General features: G+C 30.9%; 1 protein-coding gene across 2 annotated transcripts in view; it reads left to right on the top strand.

The window, feature by feature from the left end:
- Positions 1-25280, top strand: part of LOC145279668 (uncharacterized) — a 102707-nt gene that overhangs the window by 25789 nt on the left and 51638 nt on the right. The window contains exon 2 of one of the 2 annotated variants that reach the window (XM_080130928.1): positions 7107-7130. The exons of the other annotated variant lie outside the window; for it this stretch is intronic. Coding sequence (XP_079987054.1) covers positions 7107-7130 — 24 coding nt within the window. The remainder of the gene's footprint in view (positions 1-7106; positions 7131-25280) is intronic. 2 annotated transcript variants of the gene reach the window in all.

Below are 25280 nucleotides of genomic sequence, written 5' to 3'. Positions count from 1 at the left end.
ATTATTGGTTTATGTATATAAATAAAACTAAATATTTTGATTTGAACAAAAAAAAAAACATTAAAAACAAAGGATCCTAAACCTTTTGCTATCAGTTTATAAAAAAAAATCAATATTTATGAAATTTACCTTACGATGAGTGTTTTCTTTTTTTTTTTTTAATTTGAATTTTATTTATCTTAAAATTTTGTAAAAATTGACCAACAATTATTTGTTATTTCTTCGTAACAATGAAAAAGAATATCGTTTTTATTTTTCGATTAATTTTTCATTGAATTATCTTCCTAATAACAGAAATATATTTTTTTCTTGAAAAAAGATTGGCCAGGAAGTTGATTGAACAACACATGAAGCCGGACTCTTGACTCTTTATGCCACATCTCGGCTGATTACAAAAATTTCAAACCTAAGATTTTCTAAACTTTCAGCAATATAGTTTTTTTTTATTTTTGTTTTTGACACTAGGATTGATAATTCATATCATTTGGATTATTCAAACTACTGTTTTCATTTTGAGTGTTATTTTCACATTTCATTCAATGTAACATCTGACCTTAAAGTGTATCTTATTGGATTTCTGGAATCTTTCTACCAAACTCTAGAATCTGCATGGATTTGTGGCATAGTAGATAAAGCAGTTGGTAATATTCAGCTGTAAGTTATACTCTTCTGAAGGTTAGTTTCAATTCTTAGTGTAGGCGACACTTAATATACAATTGCATAGGACTCTTATTCTGTCATGGCTGATGAAACAAGAGCATGCTACCACTGGTAATTAAATAAAGGGTTCCATTCAAAATCTTGTACAGATTCAAAAATATGACTAAGATTACAGAGTTTGACAAGATACACCTTGACTGAAACGGGAAAACCATAAAGCTTAGAACAGTGGTCCGAATAATACAGAATTTTTATTTTATTTATTTTTTTTGATGAATTGTGGCTGGTCCCATAATTACTATAGTTACTGTATATTTTCTGTAATTTATCTTTTAACCAGGGAGGATTGTGGCTTCATAAGTGAACGCTATCTCAAGAACTGTCTCTTTCCATTCACTAATTCCATTATCTGTATAGTTAATTGCTATGCCACAAGGTAAATTATGTGAGTTTTTGTTGATTTCTCGGTCGATCGAAAATAGATGAGAACATTGCTTGCGGGTGCAGTAGCATATGCACTTTTAAAGTGCACTTAATCAGAAGATGGGTGCAGGCATTTGTTTTGGTGCTGGTTTGTAACTGCTATCACTTATGGCTGAAACAGATTAGAAAAATAAAAAAAGATTAAGATTCACAAAAAATACATTCAATCAGTTTTATTAGTGATGAAACCGCTATTTCAAACGTAAGTGCGACAGACCAAAAAAATGTTTCAAATTTAAGCGTGACAGACCCAAGAAACACATTTCAAACTTGTGTGACAGACCAAAAGAACATTTATTTTGTGACAGACTGACAAAGCCTCTCCTGGAGGTGTGAGGATTCATGTAAAAAAAAAAATCATCTATTCAAAATTTAGATTTTTTTTCATCTGTGAGGGCACAAAAACCAAGATGTCTTTGTCTTCCAAGTTATTTGGACCTAATTAGGAAGAAAGAAGAAAAGCTACTTTCATTTTGATTGTGAGCCCCCCCCCCTACTGCCAGAAGAGGTTTTTTTCTTTAATTGAATATTAACTTTGGATTCCTCCCCCTTCTTTTATCCATTTATCTTCCCTTGCCCTCTCTATTTTTTATATAAAGATGTATCAAATCTGAAATGGAAAAAAAATATTCATCCATCAACCATCTACTTCTCGAAAAAAAAAAATTATTTTAAAATTTGACTTGGTCAACAATAGAAGTTCTTTTTTTGTCATAGAAACTAAGTTATAATTAAAGTATTGAGTAACGGTGAATAGCTAGAATGAATGGGTACATTTCTTTTTAAACTTCTATTCTAAACATTGCCTCCATTTTTTTTTTTCTCCACCCTTTTCTTATTCTTCTTCTCTCCACTCTTGAAATTTTTTTTTGTCGAATGGCTATGAGGTATCAACAACAAAAAAAATGAATCTTCAAGTCCGGAATTGCAAGAAGAGGAATTGTTTCAGCCACAAATGAATCTTGTGAATTTCTTAGCTTTTAATGAGAAATCCAAGACGATCAGTTCATTCATTTACACCCCCTCCCCCAAATTGTCTTAATTAATCAAACCAATTGACTTATTTTATTTTTAAAAAACACAAGAAAAACTGTTTATTCCATCGTCTTGAAAAACTCTTATACCGAACTTGCCATTCAACGTGTTATTTTTCGTTTAGTTTGGTCGAAGAGGCAAGAAGTCAAGATTTTTTTTTCCCTCTTTGCTTGAAGTGGATGGATTTCATATTTTGTTTTTAACTAAGAATCATTTTTAATCTTGAGAAGACAACTTAAAACTTTGGTTTATTCTGAGTGGCTCTTCAGGCAGAATTTTGCTTCTTTAGAAACTTTAGACTTTTTGTTTATCATCTGGTCAAGCAATTTCTTTGTGTCCCCATCTTTCTCCCTAACATACAAGAATTGAGGTTTTCAGTTAAGCATTGAAATTCACAACTGTAGATTCATACTTGAGAACTGTTGTTGGATTATTGTACTGACACCAGCTGTGACTCATAATAAATTCAAATCTAACGTATGAATAAATCATTAAAGTTTCAAGATAAAAAATGAATATATTATTAATAGATGCATAATTTATTTTATGTATAAACACATAAGCATACACTCGGTGGCATGTTTATTAAGGGTTGCATGTTGGCAATACATGCAGATGACATGTTTGCTGTGAGAGAGATAGTTAAGCAAGGGAAGATAAACCACATAAGAAATTGGAAATATGTCTGGTTTGGAGTTTTGACCATTCAGAATTTAATTTCTCCTTGAAAGATTTAATATCACTTTGAATGAGGATTTCATGCTGAGAGTAAAGCACTTGGAAAAAAATATGTCCAACTAGATATGGAATCCCTTTTTTATGTTCATAGATAAGGCTAGCCATTAGTTTTTAGTTGATAGCTATGTAGTTCCCTTACGGACCTGAGGATCTATATATATTCCAATGGAAGAAGTTGGTTGGCCGAGTCTCCTTATTGGTTAAGGTTTGTGTTCTCCTCAGAGATAATTTATTCTTAGGTGATGGATTGTGTTTGGCTAAACTTGCATTTTGATTTGGTTAGGTTAACAATTCTCATTTAAAAGTTTGTTATAGATTAGACAAGGCTGTGATTCTTACAATCCTCATTTATACTTGTGAAACTTGGATTGTATATAACAGACTGAACCATTTTCACATGACCTGCCTCTGTAGACTGTTGCAAATCAAGTGGCAAGACAAGATACCAGATGCAGAGGTTTTAGACTGTGCAAACCTCCCATTGATGCACATCATGTTGCAGCAGTACCAGGTTCGTTAGGCAGGTCATATATGCTTCATTTCAGATTTTAGACTCTCAAGACAGCTCTTTTACGGTAAGCTGTCTAAAGGAAAAATGACTGCAGAAGGGGAGCGAAAATGATTTAAGGACATTCTGAAGGTTTCCTTCAAACAGTTTGGTTTGTGGTCTAAATCATGGGTAAATTTAACCCAAGACAGATCTTGGTGTACTGCAAGCTACAATATAGTTACAATTGCCAAATCCGCATGTATTGAAGAACGTGAGAGAAAACATACCATCAGAAAAACAGAGCAGTTAGCACCTTTGTTACAGAATTATCTTACAGGTGTCTCACATATGAGAGATATTTCAGTACTGAACTCACAGAACAATTGTATGATCATGGTCATCTTCAGAACTGATGGACGGACATCATATAATAGCAGAAAACGAGTATCATTGTAACCTCCTCAAAGTAAGTTTGTTACATGTTTTAAACTGGAGTTGAAGCTTTATTTTCAAGGAGAATCTTTCTGTTGCAAAATTGACCCTGCGATTGGTGCAAAAACCGAACATTGACTTTGAACCAGCACAAACAGTGGGTGATCAGGGTCTGCACAGTGAATATATACAGTCGAATGTATCCAAATATACTAGACTACTTCTGACCCTCTGTAGAATATTTTCAGCAAAAACTTGTCTAGCTACCACCACTTTAAGAATATTTTCTTCCTTCCCCTGTATACCTAAAATGAATGAAACTTCATAAAGTTTCTTTCCACAAACTTCCTATCTGTAGAATAAAATGCTACAAGTATAATATTTTTAATAATGAGTTCTTTATATGTACATTAGGTGTTTATATAGTCTTTTTTTCTTTTTAGTTGCTTCTTTTCATCATTGCCGTTTTGTCTTGGTGATATTGTAGAAATAAACTTCTTTTCATGAAGAGGACACCAGTAGATGTCTACTGAGTATTCCTCAAGCTTTTAGTTGGAGAGAATGGACTCATGAGAGAGTGAGACTAATGTTAATTATTTACTTTCATTTCTAAATGAAATAAATGATGCACATAGACATTGAGACAACATTCCGCTGGCATTATTTTGACAATATTGGCGGTGTCTAATTTGCACGACTTCCAAAGAGAGACTAAAAAAACCCGTTTCTTCCAACTTGAAAAACATAACGTCATTCATCGTATCCTCATATGTTTTGTCTACCGTTTGACCTGTTTCTCCCTCACTTTACGTCAACTTATCTCCTAGGAACAATTTCGCTCTATAGACCTGGATTATCATGCACTCAGTGTGACCCATGGCAAAATGCACACTAGTTGACTTAATCATTATTAACATAAAGTCCCTAATAAATAATACAATACTTCTTCCCTGCTGACTACAACTTTGTCGTTCTTAAGTACAATGTTAACAAATACTTATTGAGCCTTCTTATTAAGTACTCAGTCAGCCGTTTCTTTCCATTATTTCCAGTCTTCTTATAATATTGTTCACCTGACAATCCACGTTAAACCTTATCCTCAAATGGCTTTTGGCCTTAAAAATGGTGACTCATTAGTATAAAAAACAAAACAAAAACACTACCTTTATTTGTTGCAATTTCATTTTATTTGAAAATTCATAAACTGTAACATCTCTGCAAAATTCTTGTATAACTTAAATAACTTTTTTACTTTTATCTCATTTTTATATAGAAGTAAAGTCACCTATTATTTTGATATCTAATTTACATGTTTATGGTGTGTATTGACACTGTAAAAGAGAGTTGCTCTTTGTTTAAATGTTTACAAGAAGAATATTAGTGGTTGAATCAACCATGAATTGGGAGGTGTGAGAAATGTATGAATACCTAAGTGAGAAATAGATGAGTGACTTGTTAATTATAAATTATTACTAATTAAAATAATTTTTTTAACCTAACCAAGTCTTAGCACCAAGTTAAAGTATACTAGCAGTACCCGTGGAAATTCCACGTTAATTGAAAACCCTCACATTAGCAAACACTTTCTCATCACGTAAGCAAACAATTAAAATAGTTTTCTAATGCTTAAAATAGGTTTTGCCAATATTTTAAAATGTTCATTGGATAATTAAATGCAACTTTGTTTCATTTGAACAGTTTTATTAATTAAACGTTCGGGAAAAACAATTTTAATTTTTATTTATCATGTAAGCTTTTTATGGATTAATTTAATTTTTGAGGTCTAATTATCTGCTTTACATCCCCTCCCTTCTAAAAAAAGTCAGTTGTAAAAGTAAAAACACGGGTTGTTTTCTTGTTTTTTTTTGTCTTTTTTTTACTTTCAGAATAAAGTAAAAAAAAAACAAAAAAAAAACAATGGAATTTTTACTTTATTAAATAATTTGGAATAAGAAAAAGATATTTTTTTTTTTTTTATTGTGCAGAAGGCACACAAGGTTGATTTTTTTTTTTTTTAAATGTGGGGAAAATCCAGCTCCCCAAAATAAGGAGCAGTTTTGCACTTTTGATAGGAACAAAGATAAAACTTGTCTCAGTCATGAAGGATTTCTCTTCCGCTAATCGAGAACAGAAGAAGTGAAGTGTAGCGTCGGAACAGATACTATACTGAAAAAATGGAATTTTACTTGATTAAATAATGCAGAATAAGAAAAAGATTTTTTTTTTTTTTTTTTTAATTATTTTTATTGTGCAGAAGGCAGAGTAAGACACAAGGTCGGTTTTAAATGTGGGGAAAATCCAGCTCCTCACAAAGGGGCACTCTTGATAGGAACAAAAATGAAAATTGTCTCGGTCATAAAGGATTTCTCTTTGACTGACCGGGGACAGAAAAGGTGAAGTGTAGCATCAGAACAGGCACTACACTGTGAACTTGGCCCGAAATAGATTAATATTAAAAAAAGCTATATATATATATTTATGATATTTTTGTTAATAAGATTGTTAATAATTTAATTTTTATTAACATGGAAGCTTTTTATGGATTAATTTAATTTTTGGGATCTAGTTATTTGCTTCCATAAAAAAAGGTCCTGGATATGACCGTAAACTATATCCAGTGGTGAGGCCCTAGCTTGCGGGCTTTGGGAAGTGTGGAGCCACCCTTTAATTGCCATTGCTCCCAGGTCCACTCTGACCGAGAGTGGTAGTACCTGTTAGGGTCCCAACTATGGGTTGAATAGAAACCGACTTGTATATTCTATATTTTATATATGTATATTTATGTATATTTACATTTACATATTTTTAGTATATTCTATATTTTATATATGTATATTTATGTATATTTTATATTCTATTAAAAAATTTTTCTTAAATCTTTGGATTTGTCATTAAATAACCTGAAAAGGGTTGATATGCCGTAAAACAAAAAACAATCCATAAAAACAAAAACAAGCCATATTGCCACTTGGACGTAAGGGGTTTCTAATTGAGACCATGCCTGAGAAAGATTCAGGTTGGTTTACCTTGCATTTGAACTTCTGTACAGTTTGGGTGGCAGGAAGGGCATTCCAAAATCTAGCCGTTCTAGGGAAGAAGCTTTTAGATTAAAAATTTTTAATTTTGAGGTGAAAATATTCAAGAATTTTTTTTTTTTTTTTTTTTTTTTTTTTTTTACATTTTTAAGAACATTTTTACTGTAAAATATAAATTTAAATGTATTTTTACAAATTTTTATTTGAATAATATTTCTCTTTTATTTTGGTAGCAAAATTAAACTTGAAGACAAAGGGTGAGATTTTTTTTTTTTTTAATTTTACAAGTGATTGTGTTGTAGTTGATTGTGTAAAGTGTTCAATTGAAAAGATTTTGTAGTTTGTCATTGATTATTTATATAAATGTTTTGTTTATATAAATATTTTAATTATTTATACAGTAGCTGGTTCTTGTCATCTTTTTTGTTGTTGCAATTTTTTTTTTTTTTTTAATTTTAAAAAAAGTTTATTCTACTTTTGCTTTTATTAGAGTCCGTAGTTGAAACCTTCTCTTGACCACTAAAGCAATAACTTTATTCTTACTCCAATTCTACTTCCCTAATTGCTATTTATGTTTATAACTTTACCAAATACATCACTCAATAATTTCTGGTTCTAACTAATAATACAACTTTTAGATAAAATTTGATTTTATTCGTCAACTTAGCTTGATACACTGATTCTCTAACAGATGCCGTTTCTGTAGAACAATGTGCCTTTAGCCTCTGAATACAACATCTCAGTTTCCAATATTTTTTCATTGAAGCCAAACCTCTTTTTCTGGAGAATTCTTGGTTTTTAGTCTATCATCCAATCCAATTATGTATATTCGAACAAAGGCATTTCAGGGAAAAACATTATTACATACTTACATGCAATGTTGAAATTTGTATAAATTTAAAAAAATTACATAAAATGGTTCAGTAGAAGCTAGAACTGATTTTCGTAAAAAAGCAAGATAGCCTACCTTAAAGATAGTGTCATCGGATTCTGCACAAAGCAACTTAAACAGTAGAATGCAGTTATCTTCTGATTTTGATCTTCTAAATGATTATTTTACAGTGAATAACAGCAACTTTGAAAAATTCTGTTTTTACTTATAATTATTTTTCTACTGAACTTTTTTTCGTAATTTTTAGAATTTATAGTAATATCAGCATGACACGTATGTAATAATGTTTTTCTCTGAAATGCATTTTTCCAAAGACACACTATCAATAAAGTTGCACCAAATTCTTTTGGAGTCTGCAAACACGCAGTACTTGCTGGGGTCCAGATCTGAAGAATAGTTGTTGCAGAAGCAATTTGAAGTGCAATTCATGTAGTTTTGCTGTTGTTGCAATCAACTTTTTATACTGTGTATTGCCTTGGTGAAAGTGCACTTTTTCTACTTTATATATAGCCATTTGACGATTTCTTCCATCAAATGCACCAATAATGTTGTATAATATTTGTTATTGGTGGTTCTTTGTTTCTCAACCTAATTAAAAAAATTAAAGATATTCTGCTTGTCCCAAAATACAGAGGCCCAAACTTTATTTGCTAACTTTGTGGTCTTTGATCATTTTGAATGGCCTTCACCTGGTGCTGTTCAGTCAGCTTACTGTCAATTTGATTCCAGAGTTAAGTGGTGGATCTATCTGTTATCAATTGTCACATTGAAGTAAAAAATTGTTGTTGTTGCATTGAAACGGTTCTAAACAATGTTTTGAATCATCGACATATTGTAGTTTTTAAGTGACTATGAGCCAACGTGTCAACTGCTTTGAACACGGCTATCTTATTGATAAATGTTTATGCAAAATACACCACCTTCTGATATTTTCAACTCCTCTGCTATTTCAGGCAACTCCAATTTACAATCTACCAAAATGAATTCGTTGACTTATTTATTTAAAAAAATTTTTTTTTATGGTTACAGGAACAACTGCCAAATTTTGGTAGTCTGAGCGTTCAATATCATTTATCTGTATGACCAGGTTTAAAATCAGCAATTTTAACCATTGGCTGATAAAGTAGTCCAAATAAGACTTACCAAACCATTGCTTTGCTTGAACAGTATATTTTTCATCAGAAAGCAATGCTTTATATCACATGAAATTCAGATTTTTCCGATTGTTTTGAAGTTTTGGCTCATGCCATTTGAAGGTTAGTAGTTTATAAAAATTGTAAATATTTTGTTATTGGCATATGTCAGATCTAGGATTTATTGAGTGATGTTATTTTTTTTTGTTGTTTCTACATGAGTAAGATTTTAATTATCTCTGTTAAATGTTGTTTATTTATATGAAATACTTAATAATTTAAGAAATGTTTTATCTATTTTGTTACAAGCCAAAATGTCTCTTTTCTGCTAATCTGAAAAGTTACATACATGGGTTCTTCAAGTACTTGAAAAAAAAAAAGGTTAATTAAATGCACACTTACATGATAATTTTTAAATTAAATTGCAACCATTTTTTTCTGGCATTTGACAAATTTCAGAGTAACTCTCAATTTGATTTATATTTTCATGAAAATGCGGACAAAGATTCCTTAAAAAATTCTACTTTTTAGGTGAAAGTTGTGTGTTTAAATATGGAAATTATCTTAGTGATTTTTCCATAATACTTTGCGTTTCTTGTCAAGAATTCAGCCTATATTAAAAAAAAAAAATCTGATTACATACTTGTGATGAAATGATAAATCATATTCCCAAAATTACCTAAATTGATAAAGTAGTTTTATTTTTATAAAGAAAATTATTTTTAGTAATTAATGGGAATTTGTAGGCATTACAACATAAATTTTGCAAGTTTGCATTATTGTTTTTACGTGCCTTTTTTTAATAAAAAATATTGTTTTCAAAATGGCAGAGAAGAGAGCTGTTCTGTTACTCATAAAATTGTATTTTCTTTAAAAATAAAACTTTGTCAATTTATATGATTTTTGGAATATGTTTTCGTTTTGTTACAGGGACATATGTCCTACAGATTTTTGTTTTATTTTTGTTTTTTTAAAATAGGCTGAATTCTGCACAAAAACCATGTTTTCTGTTCTAAAATATTTCTCATCGCTAGAAAATGTTTGTAGCTTGTAAGATCATGAATTTGTATTAAAAAGAATGTTATTTTTCAAAATAAATGAATTTCTTTGCTCTCATGAGTCATGTATCTACGTCCGCTTTCATTGCAATCTTCACTGTATCTTGTCAAATTATAAACAAACAGAAGGACAGAAAAATTAAAGAAAGCAATTTTTTTATTAAAAAAAACAAGTTATTTTTGCTTCCCTATTACCTAAAAAGAAAAGTATTTGCTTTTGCAGTCAGAAAAAAAATGTCCATTCTAAATTAACATGTCAAGTTTAGCTCTGAAATTTCTTTAAATCATATCAGCAATTTTTGTGATTATCATGTTGGATGTAAACATATGGTCTGATTAAAATTAAAAAAAAAAAAAAAAAAATATTTGGTCGTAATTTTCAATTTTGAGTATCTCCTGTTTTAACTCAATTCATAATTCAATTAAAAAGAAACAAAACCAAACAAACATTACTCTACTAATACAATATCAGCATACAGATCAAATTCTGTGAAATTTCATTTGATAGTTCCCTCAAAATCTCTATTATTTGCATTTTTTTAACGTTAGTTGTAATTTTTTCAAATGTGAACTTTGATTAACTCTTAATACTGATTTTCGGTTCTTATTCTAAACTCTCTATATAAAAACAAAATGAATAAACTTCTATATGTACCTGTGATTAAACGAAAATATCATATTCCAAAAACCACATAAATTGATCAAGTAGTTATATTTTTAAATATGAAAATCAAATTTTATGAGTAAGTGAAGAGCATCTGTCTTGTCTGTCATTTTTAAAACAATCTTTTAAAAAAAAAAACGAAGGGAGATAACTCAACAATTCAAACTTGTTAGATTTATGTTGTAATGCTTATAAACTTCAATTAATCACTTAATGATTTTCTTTATCCAAATAAAACTACTAGATCAATTTACATAATTTTTGAAATATGATATTTTCATTTTATCACGTCATACAGATTTTTCTCTTATTTTTGTTTTTTAATAAAGGGTGAATTCTGAACAAGAACCTGTTTTCGTTTAATTTATCAAAAGAAAAAATAATGCATGCCTATGTTATCTATCTAATATATATATAGTAGTAATGTTTGGGTGTGTCTGTGTGTACAACTCTACTACAACCCACACACCACTTGACTGATCATGACCAAACCTGGTGTGATGGTCCTCCACCTATAGATGGCGCATACCATTTTGGTCCCCCCGATTTATCAGAGAGGGACCTATGTTTTCAGTGGCATGCGTGCGTGCTTCCATACGATTGCCAGATAACCATCCATTAAGTTTTTCCTGAAATTTTGCCACAAATTGTATTTCATTAAATAGATGTGCACAGTAAAAAAAATTTTTTTTGTGAAAATTCCCGTTGAGTCCACAGGGTCAAAAGAGGTAAAAAAAAAAATGCTCCCAAATGGTCAAAAATTACATGTTTTGCCTCATAACGTTTGATCTATCCATTAGATTTTCCTGAAACCTGGCTAAAATGTGGAGGCCACTGTTAATATAAATTCAGTATGAGTGACCTTGGCAAAATTCTGGTTCTGGGACTTTTAGGGCTAAAAAAAAACATGCCTTTTTTTGGAGATTTTTTTTTTTTATATTACTTAAAAACTTAATATGTATGTCTATACAGGGGTTTTCCATGGTGCTGAATTCAAATATACATGTTTTAAGGTGTGAAACTGCACTTTTGTCCATTTTCACTGGGATTCAGCGTTCCCAGGGCCCAAACAGGGTCACAAATACCCGCAAATTGAAAAAAATGACACTTCTTACCCCATAACTTTTGCCCCAACTATTAGATTTTTCTGAAACTTGGCGAAAATGTGAAGGTAACGTTGACCCTTCACACTTCTCACATTCACCATTTCTTCACTATTTTTTTTTTTTTGTGGCGTCATCTCACATGCAGCACCAGAGGGAGACCACGTGGCTTGTTTCAACGGTAAGGTCAAAGGTCAAACCCTATGTATATATACTCTCCAACAATCCACATCACTAGAGCAAACCATCATGAGCAAACCTGACCTGATGATGGTTCCTCCACCTCGGGATGGTGTACACTATTTTTTAAGGTCAAGGTTGGGATTTTGCTGTACACTCGGGTATCTGCTTTGTGGGTACCCGAGCGTACGGCTAAGTCCCTTGCAAAGTGCAAGTATCTTTGCTAGTGTTTTGTAAGAAATTCTAGGAAAATTAAAATTGATTTTTACACAATGGTGAAAAAAGACATTTGTCTGCAATATTGTAATTGAATCATCCTGTTTATTTAAGCAACATTAGTTGGGATCACTGAAATTTTCAAGTACTTGCTCAAATCTGCATCTGTTGTCCTCAAGGCTCACTACATTGAAACTCTTCTAGACATCACTGTTGGTAAACTTATTAGTCATTTGTGGTGATAGAAAAGCGAAAGGATGTCATCTAAAATTGATTCATCTTTTAACAAATGTTTGTGGATATGATAAATCTGATGAGATATTATTTTTATCTTTTCAAATTAGTGTTTATTTATGTCTCCGTCAGGGCTGGCCTTGGTCTCTGCAGGTTAATTATCTGATCCGTCTACTTATCAGAAATGTGCCCATGGAGATATTTCTGTTGCATGATTAGGTTATGTCCCGTTGTTTCTGGAAAGAACCTATCTTGGCCAGACCAGTTCATTTGGTTCTAATGAAATTTAAAAAAAAAATGGTGATGGGGAGGAGATATGATGATCTCATTCTAAAAGTAGACAATTCTCTTAACACTTGTCCGGAGTCTGAATCTGCCGAAATAATTTATTTGATGATAGAATAAATGATTATAGACAAAAGGGATGATCTGGATTGATTGAAAGAGCGTTATTTTTTATTTGTGACGTGAGTTTGTACAAGGTCCTACTTTCTATGACATTTCAACAAATAAATCGGGAAGGAAACCAAAAGGAGTATTCTTGGGATGAAGGAGGGAATTCATCCGTGATTAATAATGAGAAGTGCTATTTCAAGCTTAAGTTTGACAGACTAAACACCAATAGACGGACAAAATCGATGAGATAAAAATAATCTTTTTAGTGCTTGTGTAGTATGAGATTTCAAATGTATTTTAAGTAAAAAAAAAAAATATTTTTTTTTTTTGTGATGTGAATTTGTACAAGGCTCTATCTTTTATGGCATTTCAAAAATAAATCAAGGAAATCAAAAGGGATATTCTTAGGGTGGGGGCAAAGGTTCATTTATGTTTAGCAATGAGAAATGCTAAGCCTGACAGACTAACATACCAATTGACGGACAAAGCCAATGACACCATAGAAAGTGGAAAACACAGCTCCAAAATAATTTTTCATGGATTCTTTTCAGGATTATGGGATTTCAAATAAATGCATTTTAGGTAAAAATACTATTATGTACTTATGTGTCATGTCGAAATTAGTAAAAATTCTAAAAAATTACATACAATGATTGAGTAGAAAAATAATTATAAGTAAAAATAAATTTATTGAAATTATAGTTTTATCGTATTTGTTCAAAATATCTTAAAATTCGAGGGAGGTAACTGCAGTCTATGATTTTGACAAAATGTAACTTGCCATTTCAAAAAGAAAATGGCTAATCGCTAATATTATTTTGTAAAAACCAGTTTTAGCAGATCTTCTACTCCATTATTTTCATAATTTTTAGAATTATTAATTATGACATGACATGCAAATGCGTAATAGTGTTTTTTATTTTTTTACCTAAGATGCATTTATTTTTGAAATCTGATTACACTGCAGAAACGCCTTTTCTGTTAACACTGAGAAACTAAAGTATAGGAAATATGATTGCTTTTTAGGTATGCGCACAACTTGCGACACTTAATTAAGAAACTAATTTAGTTAGAACTGTGTTCATGATAGTTATGTTGAACCAGATTATTAGAATTAACCTCTTGATAACGCCTCATATATTTTATAAAAATTAATATATCTGCTTTTGTACTATGTTCAAGTTGTAGAAACAAAATAATGGTTAATGTAGTGGATGGAATGACTAATTAAAATATTATGTTTTACTGATTTCTCATTAATACCACACTAAAGGAAATTAAAAAAAAAAAAAAACTTAAAGAAATAAGTGTTACCCTGTGAATTAAATGAAGAGTTTTGTTTGAATTTCTGTGCAGGTTCTTGAGTTTGACAAGATGCATATAAAGAAGACGTTAGAACACATTCGTGTTGGTCTACAGGGAAACAGTGATCTTGTCCCCTGCTAACTCTCATCGTGATGTCATCCATTCTCATCATGTTGTCACCAAACTTCTGCAAAGATTGCAGACGCATAATTTCGACTGTACACTTTTGGCTTATCTATAAAATAAAAGAAAGTAAATCTGTTTTTCTCACCCATAAATGAAGAAAAGATTTTGTCACTTTTTTTTTTGTTTCCTCAGTTAAGTCTAAATGATTTCTCATCTTTAGATGAAACGTTTCAGTTTCTCATTATCAGGGGGGAGTTGATGTAGAGGGGCATGCAATAATTTTCTTCTTGTTTCTTTTTCTGGCACAGTTTTTTTTTGTCACTATTTTTCACCCCATATGACTAGCGTAAACAGATTGTTTACTTATTAGACAACCCCTGATCGTCTGAGGTCAGTAAGAAGGGAAGAGAGAGCAAAAATGATTACAAATTGATCTTAAAATTTTTTTCTTTAACAATAAAATGAGAAAATCAAAAAGAAAAATGCCCCCCCCCACACACACACATACACATTTCTTTACCAATTTGTTACTGAAGATGACAGATTTAGAATTGGTTGAGTGTGTGAATATATATATGAATCTAAGTACTCTCTTTCAAGGTGCAGACGAGAAAATAACAAAATTTGTGTTGGTGTTTGCTGAACAGTACTGTGAAACAAACATCTTTAACTCTTTGAAAATGGAATTGGTTAAAAGAGGTGAAAAGTAATGCCTGAAGCTTTTTGTTCTTGGAATCCCAAAAGAAAAACAAGTGTACAATTTTTTTAACATGTACCCATTTCTTCTTTGTTTAAGTGTGACAGACCGAAAAAAAAAAAAAATACTATTTTCAACCATAAGCGTGACAGACTAAAAAATGCTATTTTCAAACTTGAGCATGACAGACTAAAAGGAATGGTATTTTCAACCATAAGCATGACAGGCTAAAAGAAATGCTATTTTCAAACTTGAGCATGACAGATCAAAAGAAACAGACCAACTGATTGCCTTATAGAGATGCTTGAATGGAATCTAAAAAAGAAGCGATAAGTGTAAAATGAATGCTCCACTCTCTTTATTTCTCCTTGGATGTCAGTTTAGGGGTCAGTTCTATAAAATAGAATCACTATTTTCCTTTTTATTAGCGCTGCAATTAGTCTAGCTATTTTTCATTACTCTTTGGAAATATGATTGCAGCAACATAGTCCATTGTGAGTTTTCCCTTTTGTCATTCCCTTGTTTTTATGGCTTATCAATGTTCGCAACCTGTCAGAACTTTTGCTGGACGCTTCTGTTTTTGTTTGTTTTAAGGATTTGGATGTGCACTTAAAAAAAAAGTACTTATCTAAAAATGTCTTTTTGCTTAAAAATATTTCTTTAGAAGTTCCTTTGACATAATTTTAACAACACATATCTACAATGGCCTTATGTGTATTTTTGTCTATTGACAATGGTCTTGAGAAGTGATCTTCATAGTCGACACTTAATGGTCGTTCTCATATTCTGGAGGCTATTTCTAAATAGGAAGTGTAAATTCTCTTTCATGATACTTAATGGTAAAAAGTAGTTCTTAAAAAAATATATAAATTGAGGAATTTTACTAAAATTTGATTTACTCTATTCTGTGTCTTTTGATTTCACTCTTCTGCGTTCCATCCCCTTCGAGAGATGATGCAAGGGCATGCCTTTAGGTTTACTGCCACTGTATGGTGCCACTTCAAGAAATTGATCGTTATAAAATGTCCGGTACGAAGAGTTCACTATCTGTAAGATCGATTTCTCTGGTCTGACTTTGTCCTTGAGGAGTTCAAGCACTGATTGTGTTTGTGGAAGGGGGGAGCACTTGAAGTCATTGTGATGTGTTGTAAAAAAAAAAGCATTATTTCTCCTCATAAAATTTTTACTATTATTCTATATCCTCGTTTGTGTTTGAGCTAGTATTTTATATAATGTAAATATTAGATTACAATTTAAGAATATATGCTATGCATAAAATTTGCAATCGTTCTGCAATCTAATTAGATTTAGTACCAATTAGCATTATAAGCGCATGCTGTATTTCCGTGGACAACATCAATATTACATACCTAATGTGCTTCAACAAGTCATATCTTTTTATTTGTGCGTCAATTTTTAAAAGATTTAAATTGCTCGAAAGAGAATAGAATAAGCATTCCAATGATGTTAATTTATTTTGCTTTTATGCATTCAATATTTTTATGCTCCAAGTTAAAAATGAAAAAATAATAAAAAATGACGACAGCAAAAAGGGAAACTGTTTTATCAATGTTTACATTTCATACATTTGGATACACATGCGCGGGGTTAAATTTCATTGTATATGACTGAAATTTTACAGAATATATAAACATAGAAGTTCATCTCTACTGGACTTTGATTTATATTTTTACAACCACAGGAAGCAAAGTTATGACCGAGCAAAGTTGACGAAGAATATTCAAAAATTGATAAGATAAATCGGCATATATCATCCATTTTCATATAATAGTTTCAGAATTATTTTCATGTATAATATGTAAATATTTGATTATTAGTTGTGCAGAAATTTCTTTAAAATGTTATCTTTTCTAGAAATTCAAATCTGCTTAACGAGAAAACTGCTTGCTACGTACTTATGTGCTGCCTACAGTCAGCGTATTAACGGCTTTTGTTTGTTTTCTCTTAAAAATAGAAAACTGTTTTACTGCTTTCGTTTTACTAGACTAGTCATTTTTTATTCTGAGTTTGTCAATTTAAAAAAATTATTTTCAAGTTTTTCAAATTTGATTTCAAAACAATACCAAGCCAAAACTATTTTGTTTTTTTTAATGCTTCTAGTAACTTCTTACTTGTACTAAGGGTATAATTGTTTTTTAGTGGTAAAAAAACCCAAACATATGACAAATAAAAGATACTTGTGCTCTTATGCTACCATGCTGAAATAACATTATTTAGAAATCCATTCTTAACATGGGGAGGGAAGGCTGTTTTGTTAACTAATCCGTACTTTCACCTCACAATTTTATAAAAAAAAGATATTGTGAAACTTGAATTTAACTTGAAAATACTATTTGAAAAAATAGCACGATAACATAAGTACATAAGCACCCAAATAAATATTACCAGAGGCAAGATAAGTTACTCTTCTACCTAGTTGGATAAGTTTTTAGTGTATTTAATTAATGTAAAATGTTTGTTTATTTTGAAAAGTAGTGTTGAGCGTTGCACAAGAAAAATAGCCCCGTGATATCTCATGTCTTTGAAATCTCGACAATGACTTAAAAATATACAAAATTCTGTTAGAAACGCAACCAATAAATGTTCTTGTGACATTTATTGGTTGGTTTCTAATAGTATTTTGTATAATTTTTTTATTTTTAACTCATTGTCGAGACCATTTTTTCGAATCTGTAAAACAAACCCATTTTTTTTTAACTGAGGATATCTAAATAACAACAACAATAATAATCATAACCGTTTCTTCACCTTTTTATATTTTTTATATCGGAAAACTTTACGCTATGAAAAAAAAAAATATAAATAACGTCTTTTTTCGTTTTAATATCTTATCTGTTTCATTTATAAAATAAAACGTGTCATTGTACTTTTAATTAATTTCATTTTTTGTTTTTAATATTTAAAATTTTCACAAACAGTATCTCAATGCGATAAAATAACAGGAGAGAAATCACAAAAAAGTGTGTGTGGGTGGAATTAAAACTCATTACAATGAAATTCTCTATCGAACCAACTAATTTTTAAGTATCACAGAAATAAATGCATAAAAAAACATGTTAAGGATTAGGGTTTTAAAATAATGTCGGCCTTTGACATGTGTCCGTTTTCGCTGTTTTTAAAATCACTTTTAATAAAATATTTGGTTTCCAAATGTAAAAATTAGGCAGTTTGATAAAGAATTTCATTGTGATGCATTTTGTAAATTTTTACCTTGTTTCCACCTTAACATTTTCTTTAAAGGTTGCTTTTAAGGTTTTTGGGTATGCTGAAAACGAATATAGCATTTAAATTTTCTGCAAATAAGTAGCTTTCCGGATATTAAGCAATGTCATTTCCTTATGTTATTGCTGGTGGCCATTTTGGTATATGCGTTTACACATAGTTTCTCAGGGTTGCGCTCACGCGTACCAAGATGGCCACTAGTGATAACATAAGAAATGACATTGCTTAATATCCGGAAAATTACTTATTTGCAGAAAATTTAAATGCAATATTCATTTTCAGCATACCCTAAAACCTTTAAAAGTAGTCATTTTAAAGAATAATGTTAAGGTGGAAACAAGGTAAAAATTTACCATTTTATTTGTTTACCTAGTTGAATTTTCAGTAAATCAAGAATAGAAATGATGAAAATTACCATCAACTGGTGAATATATAGTTGTTGCTTATCAGGATTTCTGATATTGTGGAAGCTACATTCGAGGATTCATGTAGAGTACGATTTATGGCTGCATCTCAGAAAATAGGGGTATTTTTTTGGCCAGATAGAGGATTTACAAAATGAAAATTGGACTGGTCCAAAATGCATAAGTTCTGGTTGACTATGGGAATTTCCATCTTTTACAGGAATTCCAAATCTATATAAAATGTTCTTTGATTTATTCCCACTTTCACCTCTGAAGTCATGTCGGGGTTTCTTAATTCTTATCCAATAGAAGTTGATTTTTTTTCAGCTGATCTCATACTGTTAGTATAACTTTAAACTATATCTGTTAATGAGGTTCCGATGAGAGAATATGAGGGTTAATCACTTTCTTGCAATTATTCTCCGGTTCATTTTTGGTCTAAAGTGGTAATGCTTATCACGGTCACATCTATGGGTTAAATAGAATTTCTCATTGACAGATTTTTATTTACAAACCTAAGAATAAAAACAATCTACAAACCTTTGTACATTTGTGACATCTGAATATATTAAAAATTTGAAGCATAAACACTTTTTATAAAATAACCTTCAAAAAGGTTGATATGCAGTATAATAGTGAGACTTTAAAAGTTAGACCTAGGTAGCGTTTAAGCTGATATATCAAAAGTTAACTTAAGGCAATTTTCATTTGTTGTTGTTTGACCATGTTATCTCTATATAAATAAAATGAACTCATTTTTTCCCGTCTGATTTTGACATTAATAGGATTAAAAATCAAGATATTTCATGCAAATATAATATGCACAAACGGCAGAACAATATCTGAGGTGTGTTATAGGCTTATTATTTCTCAAATTCCTCGATAATCTTAGATTTCTATACTTTTTCTGCTGAGAAGTCACGGCCAAAATCGGTTAAGATCAATGGAAGTGATAAAATATTTTCTCTCTAATAAATTCCTCCTCCCCCTGCCACCACTTAACATCGTTTGGGGATCGTTCACAAGGAACAGTTGAGAAGAGAACACCGGTTTGGCTTCGTAGTTCTTTCATGTGAAGTTATTTAAAATCACTAAACTAAGCTGCAGTGCTCTGTGGCGTAGTGGTTAGTGTGCTGGACAATTCACATTATATTTTCACGTTTGCGCCGACCTACCGTAGTCGTTTTTTTTTTTTTTTTTTTTTTTTCCTAAACAACTGGAATGGACTTTTCTTGGTGGCCAAACTGTTAACGTTGCAGATGTTTTTTTTTTTTTTCCACACTTTATTTTCCTACTTTTACTCATGACTCCGGGTTTGATCCTTCCTACTTACCTACCATAACATTTTTTAAAACTACCCCCCCCCCGTCCCGGAAACAAACACTCGGGCAACGCCGGGTACCCCCGCTAGTTTGTAATATAATAACATACTTTATTACTATGTATTTAAAATATATTGTTCTGTATGGAAAATTTGTAATATAATGAAAAGCTTTTTCATTTTTGACAAAAAAAAAACAATCAAAATTAGTAAAGAGTTGTCTCCTTTTATAAGTAAAGTTTTGTTTTTTGCATTAGCTTAAAAAATATACAATTAAAAATAATAGTAACTTTTCTGTAACCTGGGCAATATCAGATAGGTACTGTTAAAGTTGGAGTTATACAAATTTGGTGGCCGCCTTCTATATATTTAGTTATGTCCCGTGTCTTGTGTGGATATTCAATATGGTGTCCAGCCAACAGTAACACATATTTATCCTACGTCGTGGGAAGTACTAAGTGAACTAACATTGGTAGCAGAACGTAGTTCTTTCATGTGACCTATATCTGTTCAACTTATGTTGAAACACAATTGAAAGAAAGATGGCGTCATTTATGAAACGGCCACCTATTTTGCAGAGTGAAGAAATGTACACAGTGAAAACAAGACATAAGTATATGGTTTGTCTTCACGAATTTACCTAAGGAAAAACAGGGCCAGCAGTATTTTGTTCATTGCCACAAAACATATGGCTGAACTGACGGATTAAAAATAATTGCAGACAAATTGGACGAGATATATTTAAGGGACAAAAACATGATGGCATACATGTCATTCAAGGAATTTTACTCTTACAAAAGAGCTGCTGGAATAAATAAACAACTTTTTGGTTTTGGTGGGTTATGAATTCTTGTATCAGAAATTACATAAATATGGAATTTCTCTGCCGGAAGGAGTTCAAGTATTTTTTTGTATCGGAAGAAAACGAAAAATTAGCAAGGACAACATGTGGAAGTTTAACTTATGCAGCAATGAAGGATACTTTAAAAAAGTGTTTTCTGATATTTCTTCATTGGAATGCAAAACAGTTCCCGCTTTCCAGGAAGAAATTTAAATTGTAAATTTCAATCAAAACAGAAGTAAATATGAACAAAAATTCTATCGAGGAAACAAAACAAATCTAACAAACAGACAGTGTAGGACAATGCGTTGTTTCAAATGTAGTTCTATTACGCATTTTGCCAAAGACTGTACTTGTTTTAGTCTTAGAAATATTAACACTGTTGTGGATTCAAAACATGTACACTTCTCATTAATTAATTCCGAGCCCTGTTATTGAACATTGATAAATGATTCTAATATAAAAATGTTCAATCTTGTAAAAGAGACATTGAGTATGGCAGTGGTGGATTCTGCCTGTTCCATGACTTACTGGAGAATTTTGGGTTAATGTATTTTTTGGTACATTAAATAACCAAGATAAGCGGTTAGTGAAGACTTTTAAATCCAACAGGACATTTTGTTTTGTTGATGGAGAGGAGGTAAAGGCAATTAAAGGAGTTAAATTTCTCATAACTATAGGAGGCGTAAAAGGTGTCTGAGCATTCATGGAGGCTGACATTGTCAAAAATGATTTACCCTTGTTACTAAGTCATAAATCAATGAAAACTGCTGGCATGTTACTAGATTTTAAAAGTAACAGCTGTAAGATTTTAGGCAGATTTATAAAATTTCAAAAGACAACTTTTGGACATTATAATCTTCCATTGACAAATATGCTTTTGCAGACTGAAAAGTCACCAAACTTTGTTACATTATGAAGCTTTAAAAAAATGCTCTAGAATGGAGAAAAGAACAAAAGCTGAGAAATTACATAAAGTTTGCTCATGCATCAAAAGAGAAATTGTATCATTGGTGAGAGACAGTAGGGAGTTTCATGATAAGGAGTTTCTGGCTCTTATTAAGGATGTATGATTTGTGTTCAGCTATTAAGGATGTCTGATTTGTGTTCGGCTTAGAAAACTCCCTCTTTGTCTGGTGGTGAGATTGGAAACTGGTTTAATGACACTGTATGTATGGACTTAAAAGAATTCAGACATAATCAATGCTGGATTTTACACCTATAAAATGATATAAAGAAAGGAAGATCCTTAAGGATAAATGATGAGCTGAGCGAAGAGAAGACAGATTTAAAAAAGATTAACAGGTCAAATGATGTGGGTATCTACCCAGACTCGACCTGATGTATCATTTGGTTTGTATAGGATGAGTAATAACCGGAAAATCTCCTAAAATGAAGTTACTTTTTAAAGCCAACAAGTCACTATTAAAGCTTAAATCAAAGACAGGTTCCATATCCTTTCCACAACTGGGAAATCCTTCAGATTTGAGTGTGGTTTGCTATTCTGATGCTAGCTATGCCAGCTTGGAGGATGGTTCCTTGCAGAGTAGATTTATCATCTTTGTTTATGGTAAGATGAATAGACTGACTTTTATATGCTGGTCATCAAAAAAACTTGACAGTAACAAAAAGCTCATTGCCGTCTGAGACTCTTGCACTCAGTGAAACTGCAGATGCAGATGTATTGATAACTGCCATACTGCAAGAAATTTTCAGACTACCTAAGTTGCCTGAAGTACTTTGCAAAACAGACAATGCATCTTTGGTAGAGACCTTAAGATCATAAAATCTTTTAAGTGACGACGTTTGAGAATTGATGTAGCCAGAGTAAAGGAAATAATCTAAAATGAATGGATCAGGGGACAGGAATAAGTCTCAAACTGTTTGAGAAAGATGGGAGCCTCTACTGAAATTCTAAGAGATAAGCCGTTTTTTTTTTTTTTTTTTTTTTTTTTCTGTTGGAACTTTGACTTTCACCTGATACCAGAAGACACTAGCAATGTTAAAGTTGGAGTTATCGAACTTAGTGGCCTTCTTTTATATACTTATGTCCCTTGTCTTGAGTGGCTATTCGCCATGGCGTCCAGCCAACAATAACGTGTTTATCATATGTCATGGGAATACTAAGTGAATTAACAGGTGCAGCCAGTATGCTTTAAAATTAAAACTTTTGTCAAAATATTAAAAAAAGAAACTTTTATTACTGTATTAATATTAAAAAAAAATCATTCTAAGGTTGTTGCTTATATATGTCAATGTATCTTAAATTGTTTAAATTTTGAAGCATCTTATTAGGAAAGAAATGGTTTGTCTATCATAGACAGAATTTTTGTCAATGTTAACTTAGCAGTTCCTGTTTTTGTATTCTTGCCAAAAAAAAAAAAAAAAAAAAAATTACCCCCAGCCTGCCCTCCTGCCATTTTAATTTTCTTTTCTCTTCTTTTGATACAAAAGAATATTGATTTGTCATATTTACAATATCGGAAGACATGGTGGTTGCAGACAATAGTCTGTCTGCACGCTGTGTTGCCTTTGCTTGGTTGATTTTTTTTTCTTTTCTTTATATTTCTTTGATTTCGTTTGCTTCTCATTTAAATAGGTTTAAGAATTATTTATTTATTGGCTTCTTGTGTTAGTTTTCATGACACTTGTCGACAACTTAGTGCAGCTTCCACGCTTTATAGTCCTTAAATTTTTTAAAAAATTTGATTAAACCATGACATCTATTTAAAGAGAATTATAATTATTCAGTTACAGAATACCTTCATACCCATAACCCTGAATGTTTATCCAGCTCTCGTAAATAGTAACCCAGTCTAATAATAAATCAGCAATAATAGTATTACATGCGTATATCCTCAAAATATACTGTGATTAGCCTCCATTATGTGAGATGAAAATAGGGAAAGACTTTCTTGTTCATTTGTTGGTGAATTCTCCTCACATTTCTTGCAGCATCTTTCCTTCACGGGTTAGTTTACCATTGAAGACTTTTTCTGAATTTTTGAGATGAGGATTGATAATTTGGATTATTTCGATTATTCTTCCTATCTTGAATGCTATATTCACAACGTTTTGGCCGATCTAGCCACTAACCATCTTCAGGTGTATGTTGCCGAACTCTAGAATCTGCACTTAATTTCAAATGGAACCCTTTATTTAATCCATGGGTATAACCTGCTCTTGTTCTGCCAGACGTGACTGGGTAGAAGTTTTATTTTGCAATTGTATTAATATCACCTGCACTGAAGATTGAACCTTCAACCTCCAGAAGAGTATTACTTACGACATAATGAATAAAGTACTACGCTGAATATGAGAACAGTAGTCTGAATAATCCAAATAATATACAGCAGTTATCATGTATCAGTTTTCTTGAATTCTTCAGATTTTATTCAGATAGAGGAAATAAAAACATAATTTAGAACTGTGAAAAACATGGCAGTCATCTTTAAAATCCAATAGCTATGAGAAACACACACACTAGAATACCATTCCAGTATAGATAAAATTCCTTGAAGAGAACAATTTTACACCACTTTTATGCCCCTTTTATGAAGATTAAAATCAAGATATGATGATACCAAAACTTATGTCTAGAATCCTTATTCCAATTAGAATCAGAGTTCATTTCATGATTTCAATTTTTGAAACTGTAACGTTTAAGCTTCAGATGAAATTAAAATTTAGTAAATCTTAGTTGTCTTATGGCTGGATAAAATCTCATGCAAATTTGATATATTTAAATTTTTGAATTAGAGATTTTGCTTATCTTATGTCTTCTAAAAAGCACAAAGTATTCTAAAGAAAGTGAAACTTGGGTAATATTCATAAAAATTGATGTCTTTTTATCTATAATTATAATTTCGTAAAAATTGATGTCTTTTTATCTATAATTATAATTTCATAAAAATTGATGTCTTTTACCTATAATTATAATTTCATAAAAATTGATGTCTTTTTATCTATAATTATAATTTCGTAAAAATCAAAAGGATCTGAATTTACAACGCTTAAAACTAACCGTTTTGTTCTCAAATTAATAATGATCAGTTAATTAGTTTGTTAGAATCCTATATATGCAAATATATAAACCTAACTTCATTTTAACTTGCATACTTTTACTAATCAGATTCACCTAAAAAAAATTTAATGTCTTTATTTTTACTTAATTATAAATATATTGATTTTCTTTTGCATTTTTGATTTGTTGGATTTCACATTTTTATGATTGTTTTTTTTTATGTTTTTTCTTTTTTTCTTTTAAAAAGTTTGGCATTTTTGATTTTGTTTTGTTAATAATTTAGTTATATATGCAAGTTGTATTTTCTCTTTTACATTGGTATTGAGTTAAATTTTTTATATTTCAAATTGTAAGTTTAGATTTGAGTTTGGTTTCATCTCTTTTCACTAATATATTTGAATAGTATTATTAATATGCTCCCTCTTCCTCTTATGTTGTACATAGATTTTCAATGAATTTGTGATAATTTTACTGTGAGTTAGTAAAAACCTGTTTCATGATCCAAAATATGCTTCTTTATTGTTATTGGAATAGTCATTATAATTTAAGAATTTTTGGGGTATTTTTTTT

The sequence above is a fragment of the Euprymna scolopes genome, chromosome 7 (genome assembly GCF_053919585.1).
Source record: "Euprymna scolopes isolate OS-2025 chromosome 7, ASM5391958v1, whole genome shotgun sequence".
NCBI lineage: Eukaryota > Metazoa > Mollusca > Cephalopoda > Sepiida > Sepiolidae > Euprymna > Euprymna scolopes.
Note: the sequence above shows the minus strand (reverse complement) of the source record. Positions and strands in the feature narration are given on the sequence as shown.